Below are 19,948 nucleotides of genomic sequence, written 5' to 3'. Positions count from 1 at the left end.
CTTGTTGCCTGGGTAGACTTTTAGATTGCCAGCACCAAGAATACTGGAGTGGTGGTATAAATACCTAAAGCATTTGATGCATTGTCACGTGCAATAACCTCATTGTGTTCAGGGAGAGAGAGGTTGATTAGGGCCATCTAGATCTTGCTAAATGTCTAAAGGCAGAGTAAGCATCTTTTCCAATCTTTGTGATGATTGCAAAGTTCCCCTTTCTTACTCCTCACACAGCCTGGCCCTCATCTCCGACCACCACTTACTTAAAATCGTGTTTAGGTCTGCAAGTGGATCTCATTATTAGCCACAGAAGTGTTAAATATAGATACCAGAATTCGAATCCAGCTCCATGGTTTGGCAACAGAGGTTGGCTGTTTGCCTTACATAAGTATTTCATTGAATCCTCACCTTACCCTGTTTCTCAGGTGAGCAAACTGAGGTTCAGAGAAAGTAAGCTATTTGCTGGAGCTGCAATTCGAGTTAGTTCAACAAAGACTTTTGGAGTCTCTGATGTGAGCCAAACATTGAGCTAAGTCCCAGGGCTCCAGAAATGAAGAAGGTAGAGCCATTTGCTTCACGGAGCTCACTGTCTTGAAGGGTAGACAAATGGGTCAGGGCAGCACTGTCCACTAGAAAGATAATGTGAGCCACATATGTAATTTAAATTTTTCTAGTGGCCACATTTTAAAAGGTAAAAAAGGTGAAAATAAATTTATTAACATATTTTGCTTAACTCACTACATAAAACATCCTATCGTTTAACATATAATCAATATGAAAATTAATGACATTAATCAATATGAAAATTGAAATCCTGGGTGTGTTTTACATTACAGCACATCTCAATTTGGACTAGCCACGTTTCAAGTGCTCAGTAGCCACATGTGGCCACTGTATTGGACAGTGTGCAACTAGAGAAACGTCGAGGAAACATCTTTGTTGTTTTGGGGGGAGCAGGGATTGGGGAAGTTGGTGGTTTATTGCTACCATTTTCCTACTTTAAAAGGTACCTAAAAGCCCCACCTTGGGCTAATAAGTATAATGCTGTATTCCTTATGCTGTATCTTTGCATGCAGTGAAATAATGCAGTATGCATTAGAGACCCTCAGTTGTAAATGCTCTCATATATCACAATTTTAGCAAAATGCTGATTTCAACCCTTGACAGAGAGTGTTTCCCAAGCTAGCCTAGAGAAGAGGTACCTGTGTCTCCCAGGCCTGGTGACCCACTGGTTCCTCCTGTTGGTAACTAATGTTTTTAATCGGGCTTAACTTTGTAATGATTACAGTTTTATCAAACCTTTTAAGAATCAACCTAAGCAATAGTGTTTCACTTTATTAGAATATTTTAAAAATTGGCAAGATGACAAACTGTTCTATAGAACCTCTCTTCCAGGAGATGTAGATAAGGCTGTCTTTCTGTAATCAAATAATTTGGGATACTAGATCTCTCTCCAGGAAATGTATCCTGCATGTTAGCATATGAAAAGCTTTGAGAAGTCCTGTATGTTTCACACTCACTTGACCACAGAAGACACATGAGTCTCACGACATCTTTTAGTGTCTCATGGGACACAGCTGTTCCCAAAGCAAGGTTCAGAAAACACAAAATTACTCTTGATTACTTTTGTTACTTTGCCATGACCCTATATTTACATAATGGCAGCCTTTCCCACTAGAAGGGTAAGGCATAGAACCTTTCCTTTTTCAGTCTAAATTTACACAGTGTAGACTAGTGAGTGACTCTTGAGGCCAACAGACCTACTTAGTCAATCTGATTGCTGGAGTCACCTGTTTAGGTGAACTGCTGTAGAGTCTGGGACTTGAAGAGGAACGTGGGACATGGATTGACCTCAAATGCCATGAGAGACTGGAAGTGCTGCCCAAAATGGGCTAGAAACAGTGGAAACCCATAGTTCTCCATGTTCAAGCCCAACTATGGTTACATTTGTGATTTTGATGAATCTGAATGGTATGTCCAGGGTCCAGCCCAATAATTAAACAATATCATGATTAGATTGTTTCATTATATTAAAGAAATGCCAGTTCTCTTTTTGGGGAGCCATGCTTGTCCTTCACTGGCAACCTCTGGCACTATGTAGTTAGGAACTGTTATCAGGATGGGATGTTCATTACTTCAGACTGAACGGAGGAACCGCTCCGTGCTGCACTCAGTCATTCCACACCTGCTCGGACAGGGAGCCAAACTCATTCTCTCTCTCCACTCCTCTCCAATCCTCTCTAGGACCAAAGTATTCTCTCTTGTTTGGTCTGTTGCTTTTTACCTCTGGGGTACAATGTCTTTCAGTGATAAAGAATATAGTGACTTTGCTGCTTTCTAATTTCCATTTCCTCAGTTCCTCTAAGGATTGTAGATGGGTATGTGCAGTCTCTAAGCTCCCAGTGTGGCTTGTTTTTTCACCTAATTTATGCAGATGCCTCATAATAGAAAACTTATCCTTTTGTCTCTTACCCAGTTTTTTGTAATGAGCTGTGCAACATTTTTGTAATTTAATGGATGGGTATGTTTAAAGCATGTGTGAATTAATTATGTACATATTTTTATGCTGAATAAATTTCATTAATCATTTTTTTAAAGTCATTGTTAAGCAAATTAACCTGTTTTATTAATGATTGGTGATAATCCTTTTTTTCAAACAGACCTTTAGGAACTATTACAGATAAACACATCATAAAAAGAAATATGAGTCCTCTTGCTGTAAAGCCTACACAGTATTGATCTGTACTGTTTTCTGTTACCAGAGTTCAAGGTGTAAAAGCATTCTTTATTCTCTTTTTCCCCCATGTAGCAGAGCCTTTGGCGGCATCGGTGGTCGTTCGAGCGAGCACCTAGTGGCTAGGGGGCTTTGTGTGTTGTTTGCGGTGCCTCCGTTCCTACACCTGTTACCCCATATTGTGATCGTGCCTCCCCCACCAGGTCCTGAGCAGGAACCCATGATCATTGTCTCTCATCCCCAATGCCCACTATGGCATTGCGGTAAATGTTTGCTGAACGAGTGATAATGGCATTTTAGCAAATTATGTCCCAGCCAACAGAGATGAATAAATTATTTTTTACTCTGGAGGCCTCACAGGACCTCATCCTAAGGAGATGAGATAGGAACCAGGTTCATACTAACAGTAACCAGCTGTCTGACTTTGGGTAGGTTGCTCCCCTTTGTATTTCAATTTCTCCATCTGGAAAATGAATGATTAATAACTTTGCATCCCCCCACCCCGAGTAATGCTATAAAGATAAAGGGGAGAGAGAGATGAGAGCACGGTGAGCTTTTTGGAGGCGATATCTGTGTGACACTCAGTCACCGTAATTGCCACTGTTACTATTTCTCTCGGGTGTGCAGTGTATTCAGTTTACTTCTTTGCAGAGCACAGAAGAGAGCTAGCTGGAGTGGAGGGTTCAGACTGGTGAGACATGGAAGATGAGGTTGGTTAAGCAGTTTAGAATTCACCCAGTTTAGAATCCATTTTTTCAATACTGGAGAACCTATGGGACGTTGTCCTAAAGAGTTACCCCCCCACACACTTCCATCCCAAGGTGATGAAGTGAAAGCCTCAGGTAAGTGATCTAGAGATGATTTAGAAGTCACCAGGCATAGATAGTACCTCCCCAAATCCCACCTTCTCTACCTGTATCTTGCTCACAGAAGCCTTGATTTATTGCCCAGATGCCATTAAATGCTATCAAATATACTGGCTAAGAGCTTGAACTCCAGAATCAGGCTGCCTGGGTTCAAATCCCAGGTTGCTACTTTCTAGTCATATGACCTTGGGCAAGTTCCTTAGCCTCTCTGTGACTCGTCTGGAACGTGAGGATAATTATAGTACTTAAATCATATGCTCTTGTGAGAATCACACTGACACATGTAAAATGTCTAAAATAGTGCCTGGCACATAGTAAGTCCTCAATAATTTTCACTATTAAAATGGATATTATTATACACTGGGAAATGAGCGAGGCATTATGTACATCATCATTCTGTCATCTAATGATAGATCTGGGACCGGGATTTGGCTAGAGCCCAAGCACATGGAGGATGAGGCCAAATCCCACTGGAGCACAAACTCTGTACTTTATTTATGAGTAAGTATTAGATACAGCTTGCTTCGTTTGAAGGTTAAACAGGAAAAAATAGAGATAAATGAAAAATTGCTACAAAATAAGGGAGAGGCAACAGTCATTCTCAGAAGGTAAGCGGACATTTAAATATTGTTTACCATAGGAACTAGGAGAAAAGTTTACATGAGTTTGGCATCCTTGGTAGATGCAAAAAGACATGAGACGGGAGTAGAAAACTAGAAGAAAGCAGGTTAATATGGAAAAAAGGATCAGGTGAAAAAGAAGATGGGTGATAGAAGGAAGAAGCGCAGGGAACCTAAAAATGTAAAATCTGCAAATAAAAGTAGAACTGTGTGGTGGGAAGCTGAATCAGTGAAGTAGAGCGTGAGCTCTATCAGGATATAGAAGAGAAGAACCAAGAAACAAAGACAAGAATTAGGAAGTGTTAGTATAGGGCTCTGAGGGGTCTTTTTCTCATCTTGCTCCCACATTTCAGTTGACTGGTGTATTGTGAGGTGGCTTCTGTTGCCAAGAGAAGTTTGAACTTGCCATGTACCTGCCAACTGCCCTTTGGCTCCTGACCAACACCAGAAAATTTGTTTCTTTTGCCACATCCTTTACCCACCATTTCAAATGAAACCTCTTGTCCAGTGTGATACCCCCAAAAGCTATAAGTGATGTAGTTCTGTCCCAGCACTTCCTAAAAATGGCTTATTTTTGCATTGTTAAAACACTATCAGAAGAGTTACTGAACTTAAGAACAGTTTTTATTCTACAAAGCAGAGCTGTAGAGAGCAACATAATAACTATTTTCATTACCAAGAAACTTGAGAAATGGCTGTCTTACATCCTTTAAACCCATATTAAATGACCTAATTTAGAGCATAGACCTAATGGCAGATATCATCATCAAAATTCTTTTATTATTATTTTCCTTTAAGAAGCTGGTTTAGTTTTAATTATGTTTAAAAATCAGTATATATAGTATGATCTCAATAATATAAATGAAACAATCTATACCAACACAAAAACAGATTATCAGAAACTATACTAAAATGTTAGCAATGATTATCTCAGACAGTCATGAAGTGAGATACATAGGTAGGTAGATAGATACATACATAAATAAATAGTTTTTCTGTTTCATATTTTCTACATTGAATATAGTAACAATAATCCATTGGCTAAAAAAGAGGAAATATGATTTACAGTGGCTTAAACAAATGAGGACTTATTCTTCTCATAAAACAGCAAGTGTGAGGCACCTGATGTTGGTGCAGAGGCTAAGGGTAACAGGGACTGTTACTCTGCAATTCTCACACTAGTCTCTTATGCCTCATGGTTACACGGTGGCTACTAAAGCTCCAAGCATCATGACCTGTTCAAATCAGGAGAAGCAAAGGATGCCGAGCCAGCTGCTTCTGTACCCGTTTATCAGAAAAGCAAAAACTTCCTCTAAAATGCCAGCAGACTTCTGCTTTTGTCTACTGACCACAGTAGTGTCACTTAACCAACCCTGACTGCAAAGAAGGCTGGGAAAGTGAATATTTAGCTTTCCAGCTCCATATTCAGAGGTAGCAAGGGAGGAGGAAGAAGTGAAAATGAATGTTGGGTGAGCCAAACTTTGTGGTCTGCTAGAAACATTTTTTTAATATGTATTATTTTTATAATTGAAAAATATTTTTGAGATTATTATGTTCAATTTTGATTATAGAATCTAAATAATGTAAAAATATGCCAAAAGGACAAAAAGAAAGCCATAAAAGCATTAAAGTTGTCTGCTCTGGGTCTCGACAGCAGTAGTATTCTGCATTAGTGTTTCTGTGTGTGATAGAGGGGGAGAGATTGAGTGGTTCCTCTATTTATATGTACATGGAAGAAGTGTTTGGCTGGAGATAGGAGTGTAGACGGACAGGGGACTGGTCTGGCAGGATAGACAGACAAGGACCCACCCCTTCCTGATGTAGCAGGGTTGAGGTGTGTCAAGAACGAACAGATGTTTTGGGAAGCCCAAGTTTAGGTGATTTCTACAGATTTCTCTGATCCTGTGAGTTTACACCTTGAATAAAGGAGGTAAATGGGGTTTCCCATTTAAAGCGGTTCACAAGAGGAATACACGTTTAAATCTTCTGTGATGTGCATGAGTGAGCCAGCCTCAGGAGCCTCTAATTTCCTAAGTAAATTCCTCTCAATTAAACAGAAAGAGGAAAAAAACTGAAAGCAGTAAACGGATTCACAATTTCAATCCCATTCCATGTTTTTGAAATTGCCCTAACCAAAAGCCCATATTCTAATAGAAAAATGAGCAGAATATATGAATCACTTGTTTTGATAGCATTATGCTTAATCTAGCTAGAACACTTCACACAATCATAGAGTTTGAGTTTTCTATCCAGTGTGAATTTTTAAAATGAAGCTTTTCAGACCCGATTGCCTTGGGAAAGCAGATTTCATAATTTGCTCTCCAGCCTTGCTGGAAAATCCATCTGTCTTTGCAATTGAATTTGCAAAGTGAAGTCATTTTGAAGAGCTGTTCTTTTGGCCAGCTCTTCTGCTCCTCCTCCCTTTCCCTGTTCGTTTCCAGGGCTTCCTGTTGGTCTGGGCAGACCATGCCATCCTCTCGTCCTCTCTGGGCTGACAGAATGATGTGGCCTCAGGAGAAGGGCTTTGTCCTCACTGCAGACTGTACAGTTGAATTCTGTAGCAGTTGCTGCCTCAGACTTTCAGAGGAACGAAGTAATCCAGGGGAAAAGTGCTGGGTTGGGAGGCTGTGGGCCTGAGCTCAGGTCCTAGCTGTATAACTTAGTGACCACGTGGCCTTTGTGAGTGTCTTCAAAAGCAGGCCCAGCTACCCTGCCTTTGTCCTGGAGTCAAATAAGATAATGGAGGCCTGAAGACTTTGCAAACTGACAAGTGCCGTAAAATGTTAGATTTAATTCTGTCCAATAATTCAGTGAACATTTTTGGAAACAGTGAGTTTTAGGGTATCTGAAGTGTATCCATTAGGCAGTTAGATTTATGAGACTAACGTTTAGGAGAGAACTCTAAGCTGGAAGTGCATATTTGGGAGTCACGTAATCGGTTCTTGTTGTCATAGTTTTGAATGAGATCACCAAGGAGAATTTTGTATATTATTGTCATTATTACTGCTACTACTATTTTCATTATTTAGGGAAAGGTTCCCCTCTTCCTTGTTAATTATCATAATGAAATTGGGAGGAAGCCCATATATGGTGTCTTTTGATTTATATTCTCAGTGAATTATATTTCACAGGTAAGAAACTGGTAGAGGGAATCAGTCAGTACACCAGATTTTTTTTTTTTTTTTTTGCGGTACGCGGGCCTCTCACTGTTGTGGGCTCTCCCGTTGCGGAGCACAGGCTCCGGACGCGCAGGCTCAGCGGCCATGGCTCACGGGCCCAGCCGCTCTGCGGCATGTGGGATCTTCCCGGACCGGGGCACGAACCTGTGTCCCCTGCATCGGCAGGCAGATTCTCAACCACTGTGCCACCAGGGAAGCCCAGTACACCAGATTTTAAAATTAGGGTTTCCAGTTTCTTAGTCTTTTGCTTAGATTATTGGATACCAGCCAAAAGACTTCCTAATTTATTATTTTGCTGATTTATTTTAACAGCTTCAACTATATGACAGTACAGAAGTGAAGTTGTTTTTTTTCAGATTATTAATGAGTGCCAGGGTATGAAATCACCTCAGCATCCAGTGTTTCTCAATGTAGTCTCTTGGCATTTGGGGATGCAGTGGTTCTTCATTGTGCAGGACTTACCCACATGGTGCAGGCTGTTTGGTACCCCTGGCCTCACCCACAACCTGCCATGGTGGGCCCCCAGATATTCTGACAACCCAAATTGCCCCTCTACATTTCTAGATGCCCTTGGGGGGCCTCCTCTCCCACATGCACACACTGAGACCCTTAAGGAAATGGGCTCCATTTCTCTCATCACATGCAGAGCTTGGCTCTGATATTCTCAGAGCCCTTGATTTTGCACTCTCCTTAGATGGTATGACCTGGTGTCAAGTTCCCTTTGGTGTACTCGCTTTGGAAATATGACGGCATCTTAAGGTAAAGTGAATTATATTCTGTAGCAAAATAATTTTAGAGGGAGTGGCATATTTTGATTTTGTTATTTATAATATGAAGCGCTATGGTAATTGAGCTGTTTGGAATAATACTGATACCCTAGAAAATGGAGTATCACACCTTGGTATTCACTGGTTTATTTGATCTTCATAATAGCCATCTGAGATAGATGAAAACTTGAGGCCAGGAGAAGTAGTAACTTTCCTAAGAGCATGAAACAGTGAAGTGGTAGAACCAAGAATAGGGAACTTCTAATTCTGGTCGCAGTGTCTTTCCATCATCAAGTACTGTCTCTAAGTAACTGGCATTTCTGGGTTATTAAAGCTGGTAGAACAAGACCAATGAAACAAATTGCAGCAAAGTCAAGAACTGACAGGCTAGGGGGGTAGGCAGATTACTGAGGTAAAGTCAGCTGAGCATACAGCAGATGTGGAAGGGGTTTTTGATTGCTTCCTTGTTTATAACTTGTTTCATTCCATAAAGGATTTTACTTAACTTATCAAATGATGATACACTAGAAATAGAAAATCAAGAAAATACAAATAAAAGTAGGAAACCAAGATTAAAGAAAAGAGCCTAAACATGCAGCCCATAAAGGCTAAAATATTTAGTTGTTAAACAGTTTCATATTCGACTCAGAGCTTCCTGGTGACCAAAAGCAAAAACAGAAACACATAATTCTCCTTACCCAAAAGATAGGAGCATAGAATTCCTCAGAGGAAGGAAAACAGAATTCTGAAAGAAATTTCTCAAGAGAGGTTTTATATAAGGGAATTTGGTAACAAAATTTATACCTGTCAAAAAATTTTAACAGCAAAGATTATAATAGATTTCAGTATGCTTTTTCTACTGTCAAACTTGAATCAAAAACAAATCAACTAATTAGGGCATTAAGATTAAACCTCAATTCACTTAAGCCTATTCTGTGTGAGTCGAAGGTAATTTGGTTCAAGTTTATAGATTTTAGTGGTCTCACTTGATCCAGGGCTAGAATTTAGAACATCCAGAGGTGTGGATGACCCCAAAACCACTCATGAAATAAATGTCTATTAATAGGTATCTCTCTTCTGACACAGAGTTTTTAGGACAGTTTGAAATTGTATGGTTTGACAAGGCTTGGAGTATTGATATTGGAAGGCACATCCATCAGGATGTGTTAGGGTCTGGTGCAGTAACAACAGCCCACAAGTCTTAGTGGCCCAGAACAACAAAGTGTGTTCATGCACAGCCTACCACAGGTTCGTGTAGCCCTTTCGGGCAACTCAGTAATCCAGGCCTGCCGTGGCTCCGTCTCCCTACAGCAGTGCCATCTGGAACACACAGCTTCCACAGTCAGTGGGGCAGGGGAGGAGAGTGTGGAATATTGTATTCCAGCCCTTCAATGCTCTGTCTGGAAGTAACATATCACTTCTGCTCACATTTCATGGGGCAAAGCAAGACACTTGGCCATGCCTAACTTCTAATGAGTGGGAAAATAGATACCTGGATGTAGAAGAGAACCAGAGAACAGTGATCATTAGTAAAGTCCGTCTCAGAATGGGGAGAAAGGCAGGCCAAGCCAAGTGAGTGGGACGAGAAAGTCAGGCATCCAAGGCAGCGTGGGAGTGAGCAACAGGGCAAGGGGGCTGCTTCGTGGCTGGCACAGCGCAGGGAGCACGGGGCAGGGATGGCTGGGCTGGACCTGGATCCGGAAAGCTCGTAAATGCTGTTTTAATTGGCTTGTTCTCTACACTACAGGCCAGAGGAACCCTCAGAAGGTGCTCCAGGGACGTGGGACCTGTCCAGTGTCTAGAGGCTCAGCTCAAGGGAGGAGCAGAAGCAGCTATCTCTGCATTTCAGTGATTCTACCCCAGGGCTTGAAACAAAAGAAATGTTTGTTTCATATTGAAACTAACTCCCTGTAACATTCTCAGCATTGTTAACTTATGAGGGTGCCTCCCACCTCTTATTGTGAACCAGAATGAAAACCAGGCATACTTTGCCTTTTCCAAACAGTGACTAATGGCCAGGCTTGGCCAGGCAGGCCCAGCATATTTTTCACTCTGCTCTGGGCTTCGCACCAAGTTCCCTCACAGTGGCCTGGTCACAGCCGTTAAGGATGACTGTGCCTAGCACTTCCTACCTCATCATCCATCTCCAGAGCCCCCTCTGCAGCCACCTTCTTTTTAATGGGTTTAATTATTACTTCCCCTACCTCATGGCACAATTAATCTTCCCCACTGCCTCAGGATTTACAGCCGTACAGGCCCAGGGAATCACTGAGCTGTTCACCTGCAGTCTTGGTTTTTAACTATCCGAGGGAAGGTAGGAAGTGGGGCCATGTATGAAGGCAGTGAAGTATTTGTGAGCTCCAGTGGCTCCAGGCTGGCTTCTTGTCGCCTTCACTCAGCCCAGGCCTTTGGGGCGGTGGCAGGAGGGGACTACAGAGGAGCTGCCTCTGTCTCTGTTCACCCTAAGGGAAGCCTTGAGGGCTGGGGATGGAGTAGCTAGTGCCTCTGTTTCTCTTTCGACTGTGTTTTATTAAGTTTGGTTGTAAGATGAATAAGTTCTAGGGATCGAATGTACAGCATGGTGACTATTGTTAATAATGTTGTATTGTAAGAGAGTAGATCTTAAGCATTCTCACCACAAAAAGGTGATGGATGTGTTAATTGACTTGATTGTGGTAATCATTTCACAGTGTATATGCATATCAAGTCACATTGTACACATTAAATATATATAATTTTATTTGTCAATTATACCTCAGTAAAGCTGGGGGGTGGTAGGACAGGTAGTTTCCAGTGAAATGTGTTTGTGGGAGGGAGAGGTGGCACGTGCAAGGATTTCCTCGGCTTTATTATAGCCACCTCCTCAGGATTGAGACAGAAGGGAAGGGCAGTTGGGATCTGGGACAGAAGTGCCACTGTACTCTCAATGTCACTGAAGACATCCTAAATTGCTGTTGAAGCAAAAGAAGATTACAGGCTCTTAACTTCACTTACCCTTTGGAGGAACAGGAAGAGCCTGGTGGGTTTGGTAGAAAAAGTAGACAGATGTAATTAAGATAAATGAGGGCAGAAGAGGCAGATGATGGCCCAAGAGTTCTCTGGAGGTGATGCCCACACCGGCAGTTACATCTGCTTCCTCCCCCTACATTCCAGAGTCTCTTAGGGTTTTCTGGTCTCTAATGTATACCTCTCTGCTCTAGAAAAAAATTTAGCCAGCCCATCGGTCTGTTTTTACATAGCTGCCAGAGGGTTGGTTTGCCATGACAGTGTACTAATGTTAATAAAGAAGAAGTGGGTTTAAAATCATGACCACCTTTCACTAGGAGGCATGCCAGCTTCATTACAGAAGGGGAGGAAGTGAAATAGCATGGACTCCTGAGTCAGAAGAACCAGGCTCCTGTATCAGTCCTGCCACTTTGAGCCATATGGGCCTGATTTTTGATATATAGGGTTCTTGAACCCTATATTGACCTCGCAAGATTGTTTTGAGGAGTGAATGAGATCATCAAGTAGAGAGCCAGGCACAGGTTCTCCGGAAAAGCTTACCTACCAGGAAAATGCTTGTAGCTGAAATCATATGATAAGCAATTTTGGAATGATCTGACATTTTAAAATATCTATACCTTTGCTGTCTTCCACTGGCAAAAATAATGGAGACTCGTCTCCGGGAACATAAATAGTCACCTGAAAATGAGTTAGTTAAGACATCCGGTTGGTTGTATTTATAACAGAGCACTATGCTCTTGTGCCTTTGTAGACATTTGTTTACTAACCAGATCTGTCCCCTCCTCCTCACCCCAAGCTTTGAGATATTTTAAGTACACTGTAGAGAACTCTTACGTGGAAACTTGAGAGGGAGAGAGAGGGTCCAGGGAACCTAGAGATGTCCGGACTTGGAATAATGGGTCCCCAGGAGAAACTGGGGCCCCTTCTGGGGAGGGGGAGGATTGGGAGAAGCAGCTGAGAATATGCAGTGCTGCAGAATATTCTGTGGAGCAGGTTTTCTCAGCTGTTTTTACCATCCCTTCCCACTCTGCCTCTTTGATAGACAAAGTATCACCCTATCTTTTTTTTTTTTTTGGGGGTACGTGGACCTCTCACTGTTGTGGCCTCTCCCGTTGCGGAGCACAGGCTCCGGATGCACAGGCTCAGCGGCCATGGCTCACGGGCCCAGCCGCTGCACGGCATGTGGGATCTTCCCGGACCGGGGCACGAACCCGTGTCCCCTGCATCGGCAGGTGGACTCTCAACCACTGCGCCACCAGGGAAGCCCAATATCACCCTATCTTTAAGATGATTTGAAATTAAAGACAAAACTAAATATCATGACAATAAACAAATCAGGGCAAAGGGACAAAGCGCTGTGTTGTTCTGTCTACACATGTCCTCCTCCCAGCCTGGGGAAGGATACGTATGGAGTCTGGTATAGCTGTAGAGGCTGATGACCAGCTGGTTTCTTTTTTTCTACTAAGGTCCCGAAGACGAAAAGTAAACTTAAACGTCCATATTGGGACTTACTTATGAGGGAGTTTCCTGATCCATAAGGAGCTACAGACCTCTCTGCCTATCTCAATTATTTGATTTAACTTTTTATTATGGAAATTTTCAGACACGTACATATACAAACAGAGAAAATAGTATAATGAATCCCCATATGACAACAATCCCCAATTATCAACATTTTGCTAAAATCATTTCATCTATTTTCGTAAACACAAACATATACTTACTTTTCCCCTCTGCTGGAGTACTTTTAAAGCAAATAGTAGACACTGTGTTGTTTCATCTGTAAGTAATTCCATAAGTATTCCTAGCAGATGAGAAGTTTTTAAAGTATAGCTACTGTCCTGTGTCACACCTAGTGAGACTAAATACAGTTCCTTTATGTCTTCTGCTTATCTTGAAAGCAGGTGGGCTGGTACAGCTGAAGGTCTATGGGTCGAGAGTCCTTCTCTCTGCTCTGTCGCTAACTCACTTCCTCTCACTGGGCCAGGGTCATGTCATTTACAAAGTTAGGAGGACTCTTCCAGTTCCCAAAACTTGATATTTCCTTTGAGAATAGCTAGTGATTTGGCTAGAATGTAGCCAAACTCAACCAGTTTAAAAGCAGTGGGAAAGAATAGATGAGCTCTTAAAGCCCCATTTGGATTGTGTACTATTAATAATCAAAATAATAATATTTTAAGTAAATGAGAAGAATGCACGCATCCTTTGTAGAAGTACAATGAGGCCCTACTTTTAGAGAATTTGCAAGAGAAAAGGCTGCCAGAATTCACTGCTAAGATGCTAACTATTCTAGTTTCAGTAGAGTTCTGTTAGGCTTGTCCTGTTCACACCTCCCTTGATCTTTGCTGGTAATGGTTAACAATAGAGGCAAAATGTACTGAGCACTTACTATGTCCCAGGCACTTGTGCTAGCCTCCCATAAGCATGACTCCTTGGCCCTCACAACAGGTCTTTGCAGTAGCTCTTATTGTTCCTATGGCAGTGACCATTCCTGATGCATAGGTGGAGGTTTACTGTGGGGATGGATGTATAAATCCATAAGCATGTGTCATTTCTCTACATGCCCTGTGAGAACTGGGCTTTGTGAGGATCTTCTGCCCCACTAATCTTCATTTAATTCCCCTCCCTGCAGCACGTTGTCACCTAGCATGCCCTCTGACAGGCCCTCTGTAAGTCTTCATCTGAGTGACAGCCCTGGAAAATCAAGCTGTGGTCTCGAAAGGGAAGGAGGATCTGCAGATTATCTCCTCAGCATGTGCAGTCACTCTCCTGGCAGCTCTCAGGGCTGCTTTTATGTTGCTTCAACAAAGAGAAGAGCTGCCAAGAGTGTGTAATGTTCCGTTCAGAATTCTCCAGGCTGGCAGCGGCTGGGACAGAGCGGACACAAGGGCAGAAGAAAAAATTCCCACCTCAGCCGGCCCATCTCCTCTACCCTTGCCTGTGTCTGGAAGTCTTTGTTTTGAGAATCTTCCTATGCTTTAGAGACCCTTGGAAGTGTCAGCTGAGGGGGAAGGCGGGGGCGAAAGGGAGTGTGTGGGCAAACTGGCTGGGGGTCAGATCATTTTGCTGTAACCAGCAGGCAGTTTCTTTCACAAATCATTGAACCCTGGGTAGCCATTATCATCCCAACTGCTCCCTATTAACTAGCCAGACTCTTGAGGCCCTGAGAGCAAGAGAAATGGAATTACTTTTCCTCTGAACGCTCACTCTTTGAATACCGTTCATACTGTGTTTAGGAAGCATGCGATAGTTAGCAAAGCCTATTGACATACACTACTGTGTTTCTCATACCATTTCTTTGAGATGATTATAACCTGGCCTTATTAATAAGAAAACCAAAAACACCAAAAAGTTTTCAATTAAAAAAGAAAAGAAAACAAAGGCTCTGAGACAGAAACTTAGGGTCTCAAAGATACTCAGCTGAATGAGGTGGGAGCCAGGCTTGTAAATGGGACTTCTGACTTAAAGTTCTGTGCCTTTTCCATTATAGTGTGCCTTCCAGATACTTAGCCAGCTTCCTATAGGATGGGGTACAAGTGGCGAGGATGGGGTGCTAGCCAGGTGACCTGTTTCTTTAGCAGTAGGGTGCATACAAAAAACCTGAGCTTCCTCAGTTTCCTTCTCTGAAGGTCCCACACTGCTTGCTTCCTCTTAACACCACCTTAGCAACCAATCAGTGATCATATTGGCTTAAAAATCATTGCAGTGGGGGCTTCCCTGGTGGCACAGTGGTTGAGAGTCCGCCTGCCGATGCAGGGGACACGAGTTCGTGCCCCGGTCCGGGAAGATCCCACATGCCGTGGAGCAGCTGGGCCCGTGAGCCACGGCCGCTGAGCCTGCGTGTCCGGAGCCTGTGCTCCGCAACAGGAGAGACCACAACAGTGAGAGGCCCGCGTACAGCAAAAAAAAAAAAAAAAAAAAAAAAAATCATTGCAGTGAAATCCGAAAGCTGTGGGAAAAAAAATCAATGTAAAGGCATTGCTAGGGGGGAAAGTGCTCAGAGGGATGTGTGGGCACTCATGCTGCCCTCCCCAGCTCTGGCTCTGTTCATGACTCTGCACTCATGGCGGGTCAGGTATTTTGCCCCTTATTTCTCCTTATGCAGAAGCTGAGGAGAGAGGGAATAAATGATTCATTTCCTCTAAGGATACTTGGAACTTTGAAACCTACAAGTTTTTTCTTTAGATAAAAGCCATTTAGAGATACAGGCTGCATTCAGGTCTTCAGAACTGAAATGTTTCTGTCACTAAGAGGGCTTCCTTCAGGTGATGCTAAGGTAGTGCCTTTTGGCAGCTTAGAGTTTCTAACCTTGAGACAGGCTCTGAAAACCTGACCTTTCCAGCTAGGACGCCAGTGACATCTCCAGTCCTCAGGAATGTTGCTCTAATTAGAGCAGAGTTTCAAAAATTTGAGTAATATTTAACCAGGTGTTTCATCATAGAAAAACCATTTAAAACACAGATAAGCAAAATTTCACCACTCAAAGATCACTACTGTTACCTTTGTAAAAAATGTATGCTGTATGTATAAGTATAAACATGTATGTAAATACATACATCCTATTAATGTTTTTATTAAGTGTACTGTTTGTGCCCATATAACCCCTTAATATATTATAATTTTTCCCATGTCAGTATATAAACTTCTATTTCATCTTTTTTTTTTACTTCACCATTTTTAATGGCGCCATGTTATTCCGTAATATAGAGTACCATGATTTGCTTATTTTAAACTATGAAATATTTTACTCATAAAAGAAAATACACAGAAGAATTACCATAGTTTGTTTAATCTCTACCACCTCGAGAATTCCCTCCCCTAGAAGCATATAGTAATTTCAGTAACTAATATTTGAATTTCACCTTATAGTTTACAATGCACTTGCACATACATTATTTCATTTGATCCTCATTACTATCCTCTAAGGTTGGTATCAAGATTATTATTTTCCTCAATTTATAGATGAACTAAAAAAAGCTCAAAGAGGCTAAATGATTTATCCAGTGCCCTAAATCCAGTTAATGTCATACAGATGGCTGGACCCAGAGCTCAGCACGACTCCTGGGGCAGGGCAGACCTCCACTGCAGGCAGGGGAGGAAGTCAGGACCGGAGGAGTGGCCCTGGCATGCTCCTCTCTCTCCCACGCCCCCGCTCACTTCAGCTTTTATTATGTGTATTGACATTATTTGTTTCATGACCGTCTCCCTTATGACCCTGTGTGCTTTCTGAGGGCAGACACGTGTCTTCATTTCTCTCCCTGTGTGCTGCCCTCCACAAGGCTTAGTACACAATAAATATTCAGTTAATATTTGTTGGGTCAGTGTGTAAGTAAATGAAGGAAGGAAGGAAGGAAGGAAAGGTGTAGAGATAAGCAAATTGCAGAGGCTGGATTTCGATAACTTGCTTTCTCAGTGCCTCTATTTTCAGTTCAGACATGTTAGCAACCCATCTTGGTGTTTTTGAGTTCTTATACTTCTGCAGGTTTTGGTCACCAGTGCAAAGTTCACACGTTGATGCACAGAAAAGCATGTTCAAAACCAAGGGCGAAGAGAAACCTGTTTGCATACTAGATCCCTCCGCCTTTTCTGTGCCTCCCCATCCCAGCCCCAACTGAAATGAACCAGGCTGTCCTTAAAGGCGCTTCCCAAGTTACTTTTATTATATCCCTCGTTTGGAACTACTTTATATTTATGATATTTATGATATATCTCATTTTGAACTGCTTGTAAAAACAACAGCTTAGCTTAGCAGCTATAGCATAGTTTATGAGGGCTGTTTGAAGTGCTGTTATTGTTGACTGTAAAAGCTAGATAGCAGAATTACAAGAAATTCTGGAACAAAAACCATTCAAATCCTATCACCTAACAAGGCAACTGTTTTTATTTTTGCATAATACCCTCGAGGTCTTGTCCATGTGCACAGATTCATTTTCCTAGTCATTGTGAGGGAGCGGGCAGCATTGTTTTCTGCTTTTTCCACTTAACATTATTGCAAGAACTCTTTTTTCCCCATTTTTCTGCATAGACTTCGTAATTATCTTTTTAATGACTGCATAATCCCCTGATGAGTTGATATACCAAAATGTACTTATAAAATCCCCAAGTTGTTTGCCATTGAAGATGTTTCTGATTTTCCACTAATCTATAATGGTGCAGTGAAGATTGTTACGCATACAGCTTTTGCATTTGTTGTATGCTTGCCTTAGAAGACATTCCCCTGAGCAGGATTGCAGGGTCTGAGCAGCACCGTGTGTGGTTCTTGCCATGCTGCTCCTCCAAAGGCTGTTCCTGTTTGTGTCCAGCAGTTGATGTGTTTACCAGCTTCAGGGCCACCTCGTCAGTATAGGGTATTGTTTAAATTTTTTGTTTGCTAATTTAGTAGAAGTAAAATGGTACTTCAGGGTTGCTTTATTTTGCATTTCTTTGATTATTAAAAGAAATTAACATTTTCCCCTGTGGTTACTCTGTATTTCCTTGGATGTGAGTTGTCTGCTCACTTTTACTATTTTTGCCTATTTCAGTAAATTGGGGTCTTGATTTTTTTTTAATGAAACAAATGAAATCTTTATACACGATAGCTATTGAATTTTTTTGTATAATTCATATATTTTCCAGTATTGTGTTTGCCTTTTAATTTTAGATATATATTTATAGTATAAAACTTATTATTTTTGTAACCAAATCTGTCAGTTTTTTTTTTTATTCCTGTTGCTTTGAAGCTTAGAAAGCTATCCCCCCTCTGGAGAGCTGATAAATATTTAATTCTACCTTCTGTTATTTTAAATTCTTTAATTCATCTGGATTGTATTTGAGTATAAATCGAGTTGCAAATTACATTTTTCTATATTGCTAATCAGTCATTTCAACCCTTTTCTATTGTTTTATTCTCTTTCTCAGGAATCATACACCAGATGAAAGGTGATTATGATACTGCACTGAAACTCCACAAGACCCACCTGTGCATCGCCCAGGAGCTGAGTGATTACGCCGCCCAGGGCCGTGCCTACGGGAATATGGGCAATGCCTACAATGCTCTGGGCATGTACGACCAGGCTGTCAAGTACCACCGGCAGGAGCTGCAGATCTCCATGGAAGTGAATGACCGTGCCTCACAGGCATCCACACACGGGAACCTTGCCGTGGCCTACCAGGCCCTGGGTGCCCACGACCGGGCCCTGCAGCACTATCAGAACCACCTGAACATCGCTCGGGAGCTGCGTGACATCCAGAGCGAGGCCCGGGCCCTCAGCAACCTGGGCAACTTCCACTGCTCTCGAGGGGAGTACGTCCAGGCCGCCCCCTATTACGAACAGTACCTCCGGCTTGCTCCCGAGCTTCAAGACATGGAAGGAGAAGGGAAGGTCTGCCACAATCTTGGCTACGCCCATTACTGCCTTGGAAATTACCAGGAGGCGGTGAAGTACTATGAGCAGGATCTGGCCCTGGCCAAAGACCTTCATGACAAATTGAGCCAAGCAAAAGCCTACTGCAACTTGGGCTTAGCATTCAAGGCTCTGCTGAATTTTAACAAAGCCGAAGAGTGTCAGAAGTACTTACTGTCCCTAGCCCAGTCCCTGAATAACTCCCAGGCTAAATTTCGAGCCCTGGGGAACCTGGGCGATATATTCATCTGTAAAAAAGATATCAGTGGTGCAATAAAATTCTATGAGCAGCAGCTGGGCTTGGCTCACCATGTAAAGGACAGAAGACTGGAGGCCAGTGCATATGCAGCCCTGGGCACCGCATACCGAATGATCCAGAAACACGACAAGGCCTTGGGTTATCACACACAGGAACTGGAGGTATATCAGGAGCTGAGCGACTTGCCGGGAGAGTGCAGAGCTCATGGGCACCTGGCAGCCGTCTACATGGCCCTTGGGAAATACACGATGGCATTCAAGTGTTATGAAGAGCAGCTGGATCTAGGGCAGAAGCTGAAAGATCCGAGTCTAGAAGCTCAGGTCTATGGCAACATGGGCATCACAAAGATGAACATGAATGTGATGGAAGAAGCCATCGGCTACTTCGAGCAGCAGCTGGCCATGCTGCAGCAGCTGAGTGGAAATGAGTCTGTGCTCGACAGGGGCCGGGCCTATGGCAACCTGGGGGATTGCTACGAGGCCCTGGGTGACTATGAGGAAGCTATAAAGTACTATGAACAATATTTATCTGTTGCCCAGAGTCTAAATCGCATGCAAGACCAAGCCAAGGCTTACCGGGGCCTGGGAAATGGACACAGGTAAAAATGAGAGGACAAATGTGGTTGATAAACCTGCACAAAGAGCAGTTGTGAAAGTAATGGCCACTTAATGTCTGCATGGCAGCTTATTGACTACAAATCATTTCCATGCATACCTCATTTCGTTCCTCCAATAATTCTGTGAAATTAGCAGGGTATATTTTTACCCTTATGTTATATAGGAAGAAACTAAGGCCCAGAGTTTATGTCCAAGATTACACAGCTTAAAAGGGACAGCTGAGGTTAAACCCAGGGCTCTCTGACTCCAAATGCACTACCTTTTTGACTACATCATAATGAGCAGAATGAAAGAGATAATAGGAATGGGAAAGATGAATGAATTGATCTAACTTATATTTTCTGAATGCCCCTCACATTATATGGATGTGTTCATTAATATAACACCTATACCCACCAATTACCTGGACCCCATTTTGTTGCTTTTAGGGAAAGCCACCTCATAATAGTGGGAGTGAATAAACATATACTGTCATGCTAGCCACCTTGCATAGATATCTTGCTTAATATTTATAGCAATCCCGT

At 42.4% G+C, this 19,948-nt stretch overlaps 1 protein-coding gene across 2 annotated transcripts in view; it reads left to right on the top strand.

The window, feature by feature from the left end:
- Positions 1–19,948, top strand: part of TTC28 (tetratricopeptide repeat domain 28) — a gene marked incomplete at its 5' end in the record, with an annotated part of 590,760 nt that overhangs the window by 465,647 nt on the left and 105,165 nt on the right. For both annotated transcript variants that reach the window (XM_082668131.1, XM_082668132.1), the window contains one exon: positions 18,064–19,405. In XM_082668131.1, coding sequence (XP_082524257.1) covers positions 18,064–19,405 — 1,342 coding nt within the window. The remainder of the gene's footprint in view (positions 1–18,063; positions 19,406–19,948) is intronic.

Source organism: Grampus griseus (assembly GCF_964374135.1).
Source record: "Grampus griseus genome assembly, chromosome: 12".
Lineage (NCBI taxonomy): Eukaryota > Metazoa > Chordata > Mammalia > Artiodactyla > Delphinidae > Grampus > Grampus griseus.
This window is presented reverse-complemented; position numbering and strand designations above follow the sequence as displayed.